Source organism: Falco punctatus, assembly GCF_963210335.1.
Source record: "Falco punctatus genome assembly, chromosome: 7".
NCBI lineage: Eukaryota > Metazoa > Chordata > Aves > Falconiformes > Falconidae > Falco > Falco punctatus.
Window position 1 is genome coordinate 70,427,754 of NC_137587.1, and position 12,145 is coordinate 70,439,898.

The 12,145-nt window shown below is 41.2% G+C and overlaps 1 protein-coding gene across 2 annotated transcripts in view; it reads left to right on the forward strand.

Annotated features, from left to right (window-relative positions):
• IQGAP1 (IQ motif containing GTPase activating protein 1) overlaps positions 1-12,145 on the forward strand; it is a 69,407-nt gene that overhangs the window by 21,029 nt on the left and 36,233 nt on the right. For both annotated transcript variants that reach the window (XM_080395435.1, XM_080395434.1), the window contains exons 3-9: positions 4,884-5,040; positions 5,405-5,482; positions 7,174-7,250; positions 9,374-9,441; positions 10,495-10,608; positions 10,998-11,176; positions 11,845-11,935. In XM_080395435.1, the coding sequence (XP_080251561.1) occupies positions 4,884-5,040; positions 5,405-5,482; positions 7,174-7,250; positions 9,374-9,441; positions 10,495-10,608; positions 10,998-11,176; positions 11,845-11,935 (764 nt within the window). The remainder of the gene's footprint in view (positions 1-4,883; positions 5,041-5,404; positions 5,483-7,173; positions 7,251-9,373; positions 9,442-10,494; positions 10,609-10,997; positions 11,177-11,844; positions 11,936-12,145) is intronic.

Sequence of the window (12,145 nt, forward strand, 5' to 3'; positions counted from 1 at the left end):
GTCTTCCTATTTTTTCCCTGAGTTAGATGGCAAGGTGGGAGAGAACATGGCTGCACATCATCTGGTGGCTAACTGGTGACTTTCTCATATGTGAATGGAGGGCCACGAAGATGATCAGGCTGCTGGAGAACCTGCCCTGTGAGGAATCACTGAGAGAGTTAGGTCTTTTCACCCTGGAGAAGAGAAGGCTCAGGGGCACCTCATCATAGCTTTCCAGTACTTAAAGGGCAGCTACAAAGAGGATAAAGGCACGCTCTTCACAGGGAGCCATGTGGAGAGGATGAGGGGCAGTGGGTGTAAGTTGCACTGGGAGAGTTTTCATCTTGATACAAGAAAGAAATTTTTTGCAGTGGCATCAACCACTGTAACAACCTCCCCAGGGATGTGGTAGAGTCCCCATCGCTGCAGGGTTTCAATGTGTAACTGGACAGGGTGCTAGGTAATCTCACCTAGGCTCCCTTTTCCATGGGAGCTTGGCCCAGATGATCTTTCAATGTCCCTTCCAACATGGGCTGTTCTGTGATTCTGTAAATAAACCAGGCAGTGACTGTAATTATTACTTCCAGTTAGTCAGGTGCTATCAAACAGCGTATAAATCAGTCCTCTGATGTTTCACAGCTGTTTCGGAAAGTGAGTAGAACCCACAAAGAGTGTGTGAGACTTGAGGCTTAGAAATGTCATTTTTATATACCTTTCCAAATAATTTTAGGTGCTTCTCCAGAATATGAAAGGATACTTTTTGATTTCTGCAGAGTATCCACTTTTTTTTTTTTTTTTTTTTTTGAGGAGGGGCAGTTTTTCTCCCTCTGTACCTCGCCATGTGGTGTTGCAGTGTCCCACTTTCATCAGTGGTGCTAGGGCCCATTCATTTTTTGTATGGTTTGTCTCAGCCATTCCAGCCAGCTACTTGTTTGCTGATTCAAAGTTTCTGCACACAGAGCCTTTGTAATCTGGACATTCAGAGCAGAGGCTAGAATTGTCATGTTGTACATCTTATGAAGAGTTTTCTGAGACATTAATTTGGAAATTTATTCTGGTTTTGGGGTTTGGGAAAGACTAGAAGTGAGACGGCTGGAGAATGAGAAGCCAGCAGAAGCTGGAAAATCTGGTGTGTTGCCAGTTTCCTGCAGAAACCACTCCCTGCTGTGGGAGGGCTGTCAGCAGGAACATGAAACTGTTTATTGCTGTTGATTTTTGTGAGTGCTGAGAGTTCCTGAGAAATGTGTAGTTTCCCTTTTCTCACCCCCCTCCTTCCAGGCTCTCCTGAAATCTCCACCACTGGGTCTGTTGGAGACATCTGGTTGCTGACCTGTTTCTGTGATTAGTTCCTGTGGCAACCTCATTGAAAAGCTTCGTGGCACCTTTCTCTTGCTTGTGTTAGCTTTTCAAAGGTGTCACCTCTGCTTGGAGCTGCAGAGAAGCCAAGTGAGAGGAAAATGTTTTCCTGGGCAGAGGGGGTGGGTCTTAAAACTGAGAAGTTGTTTGCATTCAGATGGAAGAATCAGTAGAACAGAGGTAGGTTTGGGGATTGTAGCAGTGGCTGATTGTAGGTACTTTGTGATGAGCAGCTATGGAATGTGAGTGTTTCTTTTGAAGTAACTTCACATTCTTCTGTGTTATCTGGAGAGGAATGCAGATATTGAAAACAATCTGAATAACCAAGGAAATGGGTGAAATCCAGTTGTTTGTAAAACCTCTACTGAATCATGAGTATTCCCTCAACAATGAAGCTTTAAGAATAACTGTCTGCTGCAGAATCCACAGATAGGAAAGCAGCATCAGGGATTAGATCTTTAAAAAAACCCTCAGAAGTGCAAGAGGGATGAATTAAAAATCTGAGGACTTCACGCTGTATTTGCTCTACAGTCACTTTTTAGATGCTCTTGGATGTAGGCATTGGAATCGTTACAGCTGATCTTAACTTGCACTAAGAGAAAAGACCATTTGAGGATTAGTGGCAGCTGAGCAAAATAGATGTGTTTGAATTGTACCTTTAGGCAAATACAGAGTTAGTGCAAAGAAGAAAGCACTAGTGTTATGCCTTTTTTTGTGGCTTTAAGAACACTGGCTTGTTTATCTTAAAAGGCAGATAGATGGATGGCCACTTTGCACTATGAGACCACTGTATACTAACATTTTGAGTAGGGAGAGATGGAGTAGTAACATATTCAGACATGAGAACTTGACTGGCATTCCCCTTGAGTTTGAATAGTGAAGACATACATTCATCTGAAACGTATGTTTTTGCCAAGCCATCAGTTGATGCTAATAGGCATGAAAACGGAGGAGCTGTGGTAGGGTAACAGCTCTGTAGTAGGTTAAATAAAGTGAACCTTAGAGAGAGAGTTGAAACTGAATACAGATAAGATGGTTGAGATTGTCTAAAACTGCATATTTGCACTAGCTAAAGTTATCTTTCTTTTGACTGTTAAAATACTGCAGCCTGTGAGATTTTTCATTTTCACTAACAGCTACCTGTCTTCTATAATTAGAAATGGAGTTTACTGCCTTCTCAGAAGAGATGAAAAACTGGCCACAGTGAATTTGAACACGTCTCATATCTGTTGTGTACTGCTAGAGTGTTCTGTATTTGAGAACAAGACTAAACTGTGCAAAAATATCCACAGAATGCAAATTAAGTTTTATGTTTATAATACTTCTTTTCTAAATTACTGTAAAGAAATGATCATATTTTATTGTTCAGTTCAAAAAGATTGGTTACTCACTTGGTCATCTTCTTGGATATTGCAGGTTAAATAATTCTTAGTGCTTTCCATTGAGCCTTGCATGCTGGGCTGAAAATTGGTGGTGCAGAAGCCGATTCATGTGTAGGTCATACACTCCTGCCTTAGATTTGGTGCTTTTTATCAGAAAAGGTGGAACAGGCTGATTACAATCTGCTACCAAAGGACTGTCAGAGCACCAAGCTGCATCTCAGACTTTTATTTCAACAAACTGAATGCACTGCATTGTTCAGGCTTCTCACTGTGAAGTTTTATCGTAGCTAATCACAGATTTCTTTCCTATCTTATTCCTGCTCTCTAGTTTGAAAAAATGCAGACCACAGTGACAAGGTTAGTCTCATCAGAGTTGTATACAAAAGAACAGTAGTGCCTGCCTTTACTGTTCCCCTTTGTATACACCCCATCATAATATTAATTCTTACAGCTTTAAACTTTTAATTCATTGTGTGCTGTACTCATTACGCATTTTTCAGTGCCACAGTTGTCTTCTAGGATACAGTTCCCAGTCTGTAGAAAATCTAGATCAATGACCTAATATTTAACCACGTCTAAAGCCTAGATTATTTGAACAGTCCTGTTACTCAGGCTGTGACCACCTGTGTGCTAATTATGGGTTACAGTTATTCTAATATTGGTGTAATTCTCTAATTCTCTGATTTTGAAGCCTCAGTTTTTGTATTTACTTCCTGGAGAACTGAAAGAGGGGGGCATAGCATGTATTTATGCCAAAATCCATTAGAAACAGCACTAGTCAATGAATCCCCATGAAAACACTGCTTGGAGTAGTCTTAGTTCTTAGTACATATGAGCTGGTTTTTGTATGTATGTACAGTGCTTGATTTTAATCAGAATATTAGGAGGCATGAAACCTCACACCTTGCAGATGTGAAATGTCTGCAGCTCTGGTTGGTCAACAGAGCCACATAGCTTTCCCGACTGTTTTACAGGACTGATTCCTGTGAAATTGTGTTAATTACTACAGTTACACACCCAGTACGGTGTTTTCCTGTTATTTTTGGATTCATGTGAAGCTAAATAGTTTACAGTTAGGCATGCATCTGAAACAGTATTGAGAATATTAAAATTCTGTTCATTGGGTGCAAGCAGGATCCTCTACTTGCCTGTCTTTAAGATAGTCCCAGTAATGTGGACTTACCATCCCCATGAGCCAAATCATTGCCCTTGCTCTGTTTCATGATATGGGCTACTGCTGTTCTGGGCCACTTTTCTGCGATCTTCACTGATCCAAGGCTCACCTGTCCTGCAAGAGCTGTAGAGCTCTGTCACAAGCGAGGTGTGATCTAGGGAAGACGCGTTACAAAGCGGCCCACGGCCGAGCAGCTCCCTTTTTCAGACAACAGCACAGCCAGGGAGCATGTCGTCTTTGGAGGACGGTGTGTAGCTGAGCTTGCATTATACAGCCTCAGGTAGGAGAAATACCAGGGTGCACCTCTGGTCGGAGAACAGTGACTTTTCAAATTACATGCTGCTGTAATCTTTGTTTTTGTCAGGAGGATATGTGACACCATTAAATGAGATGGAAGGAAATAATAATAATAATAATGAGATAAGGGAAGATCTGTTAGGAGGAGAGGAATGCCTGTTCTGGTTCCCCCTCCGCCCTCATGTTTAAAATGTAGAGTAGGGCGGGAGAAAATATATAGGTCAGAAAGGTACACTTGATAACAATGCTGTAGGGCCTCTCTACGAGATCAGCTAAAAGAGCTTGAGTAAGTGGTAGTGTCATGAAATAACTAGCGAATACTTAGTGAGAGTAGCCTGTACTCAAGAGGAAGATTTAAATTAGTTTAAAGGACAGGTTGGCCACTGTATCTAGACCAGTACCAGCTAAATCATGGGCTGATGGAGAAACACATATGGTGAGACGGTATCTTAATTACATGTGAAACTCTGGCTGCTGAGCTCTGTACTTAATATTTTGTCTGAAGTGTTACTGACTAGCATCTTAATCACACAGATTGCGTGGTAGTGCTATACCCACTTTCAGCCCCTAGTGCTAAGCAAATAGTAGGCTAGAATATGACAGCAGTAGCAGTATGAAACTTGTTAAGCGTGGAGTTCTGTTCACAAATTGAAAATACACGCATGTGACCAAGTTTGTTGTTCTTGCTCTTCCAGATGGATGGAGGCCTGTCTGAGTGAGGAGCTGCCTCCCACAACAGAGCTGGAAGAAGGATTGAGAAATGGAGTCTACCTGGCCAAACTTGGAAACTTCTTCTCCCCTAAAGTAGTTTCTGTGAAGAAAATCTATGATAGGGAACAGACTAGATACAAGGTGAGAGCTGTTGGCCATAGATACTACTTTAGGTAGACATCTAAAATAGGAAAATGTGCACATAGAGGTACAGTGTGCAAATAAGCAGAAAGTTAGTTTATAATAGTATTACCTGAGAAACTCCACCTTTACTCTAGAACAATGATTAAGTGAGAGGGGGTGGGCTCTTGGCTTTATATCTGGGCATGCACTCATGTGAACTTGTTGTAAACAATCAATATAATTGTACATAGAAGACTTCTGACCTCTTTTCTGTAAGAGTACCGTTTTCATTATCCATCTTAATGAACCTCCCTGCCATTCTTGGCAGCTGTGGTATTTTATTTCTTACTGCTCTCATCGTTGTTGCCTATTTTTATTTTAGGCAACTGGTCTCCACTTCCGGCACACAGATAACGTAATCCAGTGGCTGAATGCCATGGCTGAGATTGGTCTCCCCAAGGTAATTTCTATGTCGTACGTGCAGATAAATAATCTTAGAAAAACCTTACGTTCCATGGAAGCATTTTCTGTTGCACAAAAATCAGCAGACTTCCTCTAGTTAATTCTTCATTTTCTAGATTGACATCCCTATAGAAATTCTCTCCTAAAACTTGCTGAAAGTTTTCATTCTGCTATATGTGTGAGTGTGATTAGGAGCAAAATAACTCCTCCTCCTGTACCGTATCCTTAATGTCACTAATCTTGCATAACATCTGCGTTACATAGTTCTTGCCAGGCATTCTTTTGAGCAGTATCTGAGCTACAGTTTGATTGTGGAAGCTTTTTTAGAAATCTATGCTAAAAGAAGCAACACAACAGAAAATAGTGTTATCTATTTCTTCGGATTTCTCTATGAAACTTTCACATCAAGTTGAAACATTCCTGGTGTAGCTTAATCAAATATAAATTACTGGCTTCACTAGGGGAATGTCCAGATAAACTCCTCTGAGCTAATCAACACTGTTGCCTAAAAATATCTGGAAGTGGGGTAGTGCTGATAGTAAAGTTGCATACATGGATAGTAAGTAATTTTTTTTAACATGTTTTTTATTTTTTTTTGTAGGCTGTGTTATGCTTAGCCTCTCCAAAACCAACATTGCGTAGTTTAATCTGATGTATGTTTTGTTTGCATACAGGCTTGCAAATTGAACGCTTTATTCTTGGCAAAGATTTTGAAATAATTTGTTGAGATTTACTAGTTGCGCCTTGCTGGGATTTATGATGATTTTACAGGAACAAATTTAGGATTAGGAGATGCTGAAATACACTGTTAAGGTTGTTAGGTGAAAATAAATGAGGAGGTAGCTAGACAGCGAGAGTTGTAAGTGTCAGGTATGAGCCAAGATTTTCAGGTCTAAGTGAGTTTTGAGGGGGAGATAAATGTGTGAGGATATGTTAAAGAAACTGGGCTGGGATCCAGTACATTGACAAAGAGGTACTGGTGGTTTAAGTATTTTCCCATGCAGCAGAGCCAGGGAACTGATACTGTGGAATTGTGAGGGTCCTTCACTTGCTCTTGCCTTTACAGAAAGAGCAATGCTATTTTCTGCTCATTGGCAACAGCAACGTATCCTCCCAGTGACTAGAACGTAACGTACCTTGTCAGCACTTTCGAATGAATTGACATTTCAATATTAGCCCCTTGTGTTAAACTTTTGACGCGCTTTGCGTTTGAGGCTGTCTGAAAGCTTTTGGGTCCAGCTGCCTGACAGTGTAGTGTGCAGAGCACCTCAGTGCTGGTCTCAGTTTGCCTTTGTCACTGTCTTTTGCTTCTCAACCACATTTAGTCCAAACAAAATCCTCTTTTCTCTGTTCTGTTGCAAGTATTTTTTTTTTTTTTTCATCTCTTGGCTTTCACCAAAGTCCTTGCTAATGCCTCCTGACCCGGTATCTTGGTGGGCACATGGAAGAAGGGGTGTACTCGTCCATGTGTAATAGGACCTGGGCAGGAAAGGGGGCACCCTGGTTTGGGTGGTAGGAGCAAAAGAAAGGACTGGCTGGCACTTCAAGCAGGAGGAATATCGGGCTAGGGCAGAGAAGCTCAGAGAGTTTTGTTCTGCGGGCTGTTTCATTAGTGTGCTGCAGAAGAATTGGGCTTATCACAGTTGTGTGTGAGTGTAATTCAGACTGCTAACTCTGTTTTATCTTTAGATATTCTACCCAGAAACTACAGATATCTATGATCGCAAGAACATGCCACGCTGTATCTATTGTATTCATGCACTCAGGTAAGGCGTGCTAGGCAGAAATCTAATTGCTTCCGATGTCTTTCTGCAAAGCTGAAGGGTGGGAGGGGAGAGAAGTGAACTGAAGGCTGGATGAGGGTGAATTCTCTAGCAAAACAATCTTAGCAGGTCAGAGCAAAGATACGTGAAGCCGGTATTTTGCCTTGGGCAGTGGCCAGATCAGATGCTGAAGGAAAAAGAACCAGTCAAGTATGTTGTGATTACTATAGAAGTGAGCTTGATCCCAGCTTTAGATCTAAAATGAGTTATCTCTGTAGAATAAGTCATTTGGAGTTTATAAAGCAGTGAGGAGTACGCTGCCACGGTCAAAACTAATGCTCCTTTTTGTTCAGGTTACAGCAGAGTTCCTCCCTTGCTGGCAGCTTTCTAATAGCTACTGTAGCTGCTTTATGCCGGGGTTGGCTGGCATATATTCTTGTTACATGTTCTTTGTTATATCCCGGCTGTTCCCGCCCCCCTAGTAGCCTGAATTGTGAGCAATTACCGAGCTTCCCAAGAAAATTGTTTGCCATTGCTGTGATCTTTCTAGATCATAATTAAGAAAAGAAAATGAATTCGTGGAGCAAAATTAATAGATGCAAACAGTCCGAGCAGTTAAGACTGTAGAATTTAATCTGTAATCTTTCATCTAGTAATACTTTTTCCATACATTTTAATTTTTTTTCAATTGCTAACCTTTTTGGCTGAAATGTTCTGTAGCCAAATTTCTCTGCAAAGGCAGCCTCCTCAGGATTTTATCAGTTTAAGTAATTTTATTTTTCAAGGAAAGAAGAGAACTCTGACATGTAAAAATAAATGTGGAAAAGGATATTTTTTTATAAAAAAAAAACTTGTTCTTTTTTCAGGCTTGGTGCTGAAGTATATTCCAGTTAAGAAATAAAGATCTAGAATGAAGTTTTGTTGACAGTCCATAGGTCAGGAGTGTTCCTGCCTGCTGTTTGTGTTCTGTTTTGGGTTTTTTTTTTTTTGGGGGGGAGCTGCTTAGATTTATAGAGATTGGAGATTTATATTTGTCATGTTGAGGTTGTGCTTACCCTCTGTTTTCCTTTCCAATCATGTTAAAACTGAGTTTACCAAAGGAATGTATATTTACTTTATTAATAGTTTATTTTTAATGTTCCTGTATTACCAGATATTTTAACAGAGGGTACCTTTCCACGATCTGTGCTGAGCTGGTATGACAGGCAAAAAGGAGAGGAGTTGCTTCTCGTTCCCCAGCCCCATTTGTCCTGAGCTGTATGGGTTCACCCCTCCCGTGTAGCCATCCTGTTCCTGGTCAGGCTCCAAGTGGATACTTTAACAGCGTTTCAGTAAGCCAGATCAGCTGAGCGAATGCCTTCCCTCTGCTCAGCGCTGGTGAGGCCATGCCTGCAGTGCTGCGTCCAGTTAGTACTGTGCCCAGTTCTGGGCTCCCCAGCATGAGAGGGGCATGGACGTGCTGGAGAGAGCTGGAGGAAGGGTCACTGAGATGATTAATGGACCAGAGCCACTCTCCTGTGAGGAAGGACTGGGAGAGCTGTGACTGTTCAGCATAGAGAGGAGAAGGCTCCAAGGGGCTCTCATCAGTGTGTGCAGCTGTCTGATGGGAGGGTGCAAAGGAGCCGAAGCCAGGCTCCTTTCAGTGGTGCCCCATGACAGCACAAGAGGCAGCTGGCACAAACTGAGCCACAGGAGTGTCCCTCTGAACATCAGAAAACACTTTATTTACTGTGTGGGTGACCAAGGAGTGGCACAAATTGCCTAGAGAAGTTGTGGAGTCTCCTCCCTTGGAGATACTCAAAAGCCATCTGGTCATGATCTTGGTGAACCTGGTCTTTTGTGACCTTGTTTGAGGAGGGAGCTTGAACAAGACAAACTTGAGAGCCCCCTCCTAGCTTCAGCTGTTCTGTAATTCTGTCAAGACTTCAGAGTGGTGGGCCAGTTATTAGTTATGTGCGGCTGAGGGGAGGAGGGGAGTCAGCTCACTCTTTTGGTGATTACGAGGCATTACGTGGGCTTACCTGAGTGGCTTCTTGAATCTGTATCTCCTAAAAATTACCTGTGTCGTTGTCAGAAGCACAGGGAAAAATGACTAGTTCTAATTACTTGCTTATTTTCTGTTCTAGCCTGTACCTGTTCAAACTGGGTCTTGCCCCTCAGATTCAGGATTTATATGGGAAGGTGGACTTCACAGGTAAAAAAAACAGAACCAAAACCCAAACCCAACCAACTGAAACTCCCGCTGATACATATGCTGTCTTTACCTCATATTCTACTAGGTGTTGTATAGATCAGTTAAAGGATGGCTAATGTTGATATCCTAAATGCAAATTAAATTTAAAATTAATGGCTAGTAATTTAAGAAAATTTAAGAAAAAAGGATCGATTTGAGTACTTCTGAGCCAGGCTGTTGGTTTGCTAATCATTAGTTTTGCAAGTAACAGCCTCTTTTTTTGCTGTTGTTGTAAGACATTTAAACCTTGGCTCCATTCCTCTGGGAGAAGTTTTGGTAGATGGTTCTGATCTCGCTTGATTTTAAAGTAGAGGTGCCGTTAGCTGAGTAAGAGTTTGCCAGCTGATCTGCAACAGGAGATTCCAGCACAAAGTATCACATCCACGTGCCACCTCAAGGTTTCAGTTCCTTGATTTTTTGCAAAAGTGTCAAATTCTGCGTTTTGCATTAGTGAGGTTCCCACCTGAGCGCACACATTTCATTTAAAAGGTATATAAACTTCCATTATCCTACAGAACAGTTGTTGATTGCACCTATAAAATGCTAAACTGTCAACTCTTTGAGTTACATGGTATTGTTACATGTAGCAGCAGCATGTCGTGATAGCCTCTATTTGCTTTTCTGGCATAGACTCTCGGGGGGGGGGGGGGGCAGAGGAATGCTGAAATATTACGTGTGCATTTTCCTGACCTGTTGGCAGCTGTAGTTGAGGCATCGCAGAATAGAGTCTGTTTCCAGCTCCTTGTGAGTCACGTGTGGTTTTCTGCTGAGAAAGACTAGAATATTCTCATATGAGAATCGGGGAGAAATGTAGATTTTAGGAAAGTGTGCACAATGTCTATCAGTTCTCATTTATTTTGTTTCACTTACTGAGTTGTAGTCAAAGTATTATTTAAACAGTAATTGTAATTTATTGTGGTTATCAGACATTTTTTTGGCAATAGTTGTTGGTATAGCAGGGCTGATTCCTGGTGTGTTTAAGCCCATATAACACTGTTTTAATGTGTGTTTCAGAGGAGGAAATCAGTAACATGAGGCTTGAACTGGAGAAGTATGGTATTCAGATGCCTGCCTTCAGCAAGATTGGCGGAATTCTTGCAAATGAACTTTCTGTGGACGAAGCAGCATGTAAGAAAAAATGTAGTTTTGTTTTCTGCAATTAAGTCAAACTAGGAGATTAGGTATTTCTTTTTTTAGTGTTAGTTTTAGTGCCCCCTGTTGTAAGACAGTACAGTCCTTTTGATAGGCCTTTTGGAAGACTGGGAAGAGGGTTTTCTTCCTTCCCTTGTGTATTTTTATTCTTTCTGGAGCATGATGATCTAACTAGCTACAGTATCGTGCTAGGAAGTAGGCTGACTTTTTTGTCAAGAGCAAATGATGGATTGAGAGGCATTTTGATAATTCTCTTGCTTCCCAGTATTTCCAGGTAATTCTTCTGCCCTTGCCAATTAAGTTCTCAGTTTTTAACAGAGCTGTTGTGTTTGGGACTAACTGGCACACTGCGACGTGTTTTTCAGTACATGCTGCTGTCATTGCCATTAATGAAGCAATCGACCATCAGGTTCCAGCTGACACTCTTATGGCCATGAAGAACCCTAATGCCATGCTAATAAATCTTGATGATCAACTGGAATCCACTTACCAAGACACACTCTACAGAGCAAAGCAAGACAAGATGGAGAATGCTAAAAACAGGGTAGATCAATTCTTCTTTCAAACCATCTATTTGCATGCATTACAATTTTGTATTGCAGTGTAAACTGTGGAGAATTCACAGAATGTGTGTTACAGTCCCGTGTGTATAGTGTTAGGTGGGTTTACTCCTGGTGGTATTCTGGTGTGTTCCCCAATCTTCCTGTTGTAGAAGATAGCAGCAGTTGGCTGTGTGACTGTTTAGCCATCTGAAATATGGGCCACACGGATGCAGAATTAACGTCGGTCTTTCTATGTTGGCAGTGTTATCCCTGCATTGTCATATGATATAAATATGTTTTCTGAGCAATGAAATGATGAGCAAAACTGACTGATGCTGTCAGAAGGGGGTCAGTGTTGGTTTAGAACGCTGTGTATCAAGTGCCTAGCCATGTGTACTGCTTTCTGTGCTCTGGAGCTCTCCTGTGTGTTCATACAGAGCCATTACATTGAAATAAGGTGTTTCTAGGTTGTCTGTTCCAGAGTATGAGTATATTACTTTATATGTATTTACTTCTAGGGCTTCTTTTTGCTTGTGTAGAAGTAGCCTATCTATGACCTGTCACAACTCTATATAGATACACAGTTATCCTCCCTGACCTTTTCAATGAAACAATCTATAAGAGCAAAGGAAACTGTAGAAACACTAATTACTTTTTATTTCATCTTCAGATTGCCTCTGAAAATTCAGAGAGAGAGAGAGATGTGTATGAAGAACTTTTGACTCAAGCTGAAATTCAGGGAAACATCAATAAAGTGAACAGTAGGTATCATGCTGAAGTAATAGTCTTAATTAAAAGAGTACTGGAAAACAATACCTCTGCTTGTCCTTGCTTTCTGTAGTGCTAACAAAAGTGGAAGGCAGCTGCCCTGTTTTTCTGGGGGTTTTGTGTGTTTGTTTTACTTGGTTTGTTGTTTTTTGGGGGTTGTTTGTTTTTTTTTAACTTCTTATTAGTACATAATTGTAAGCTGA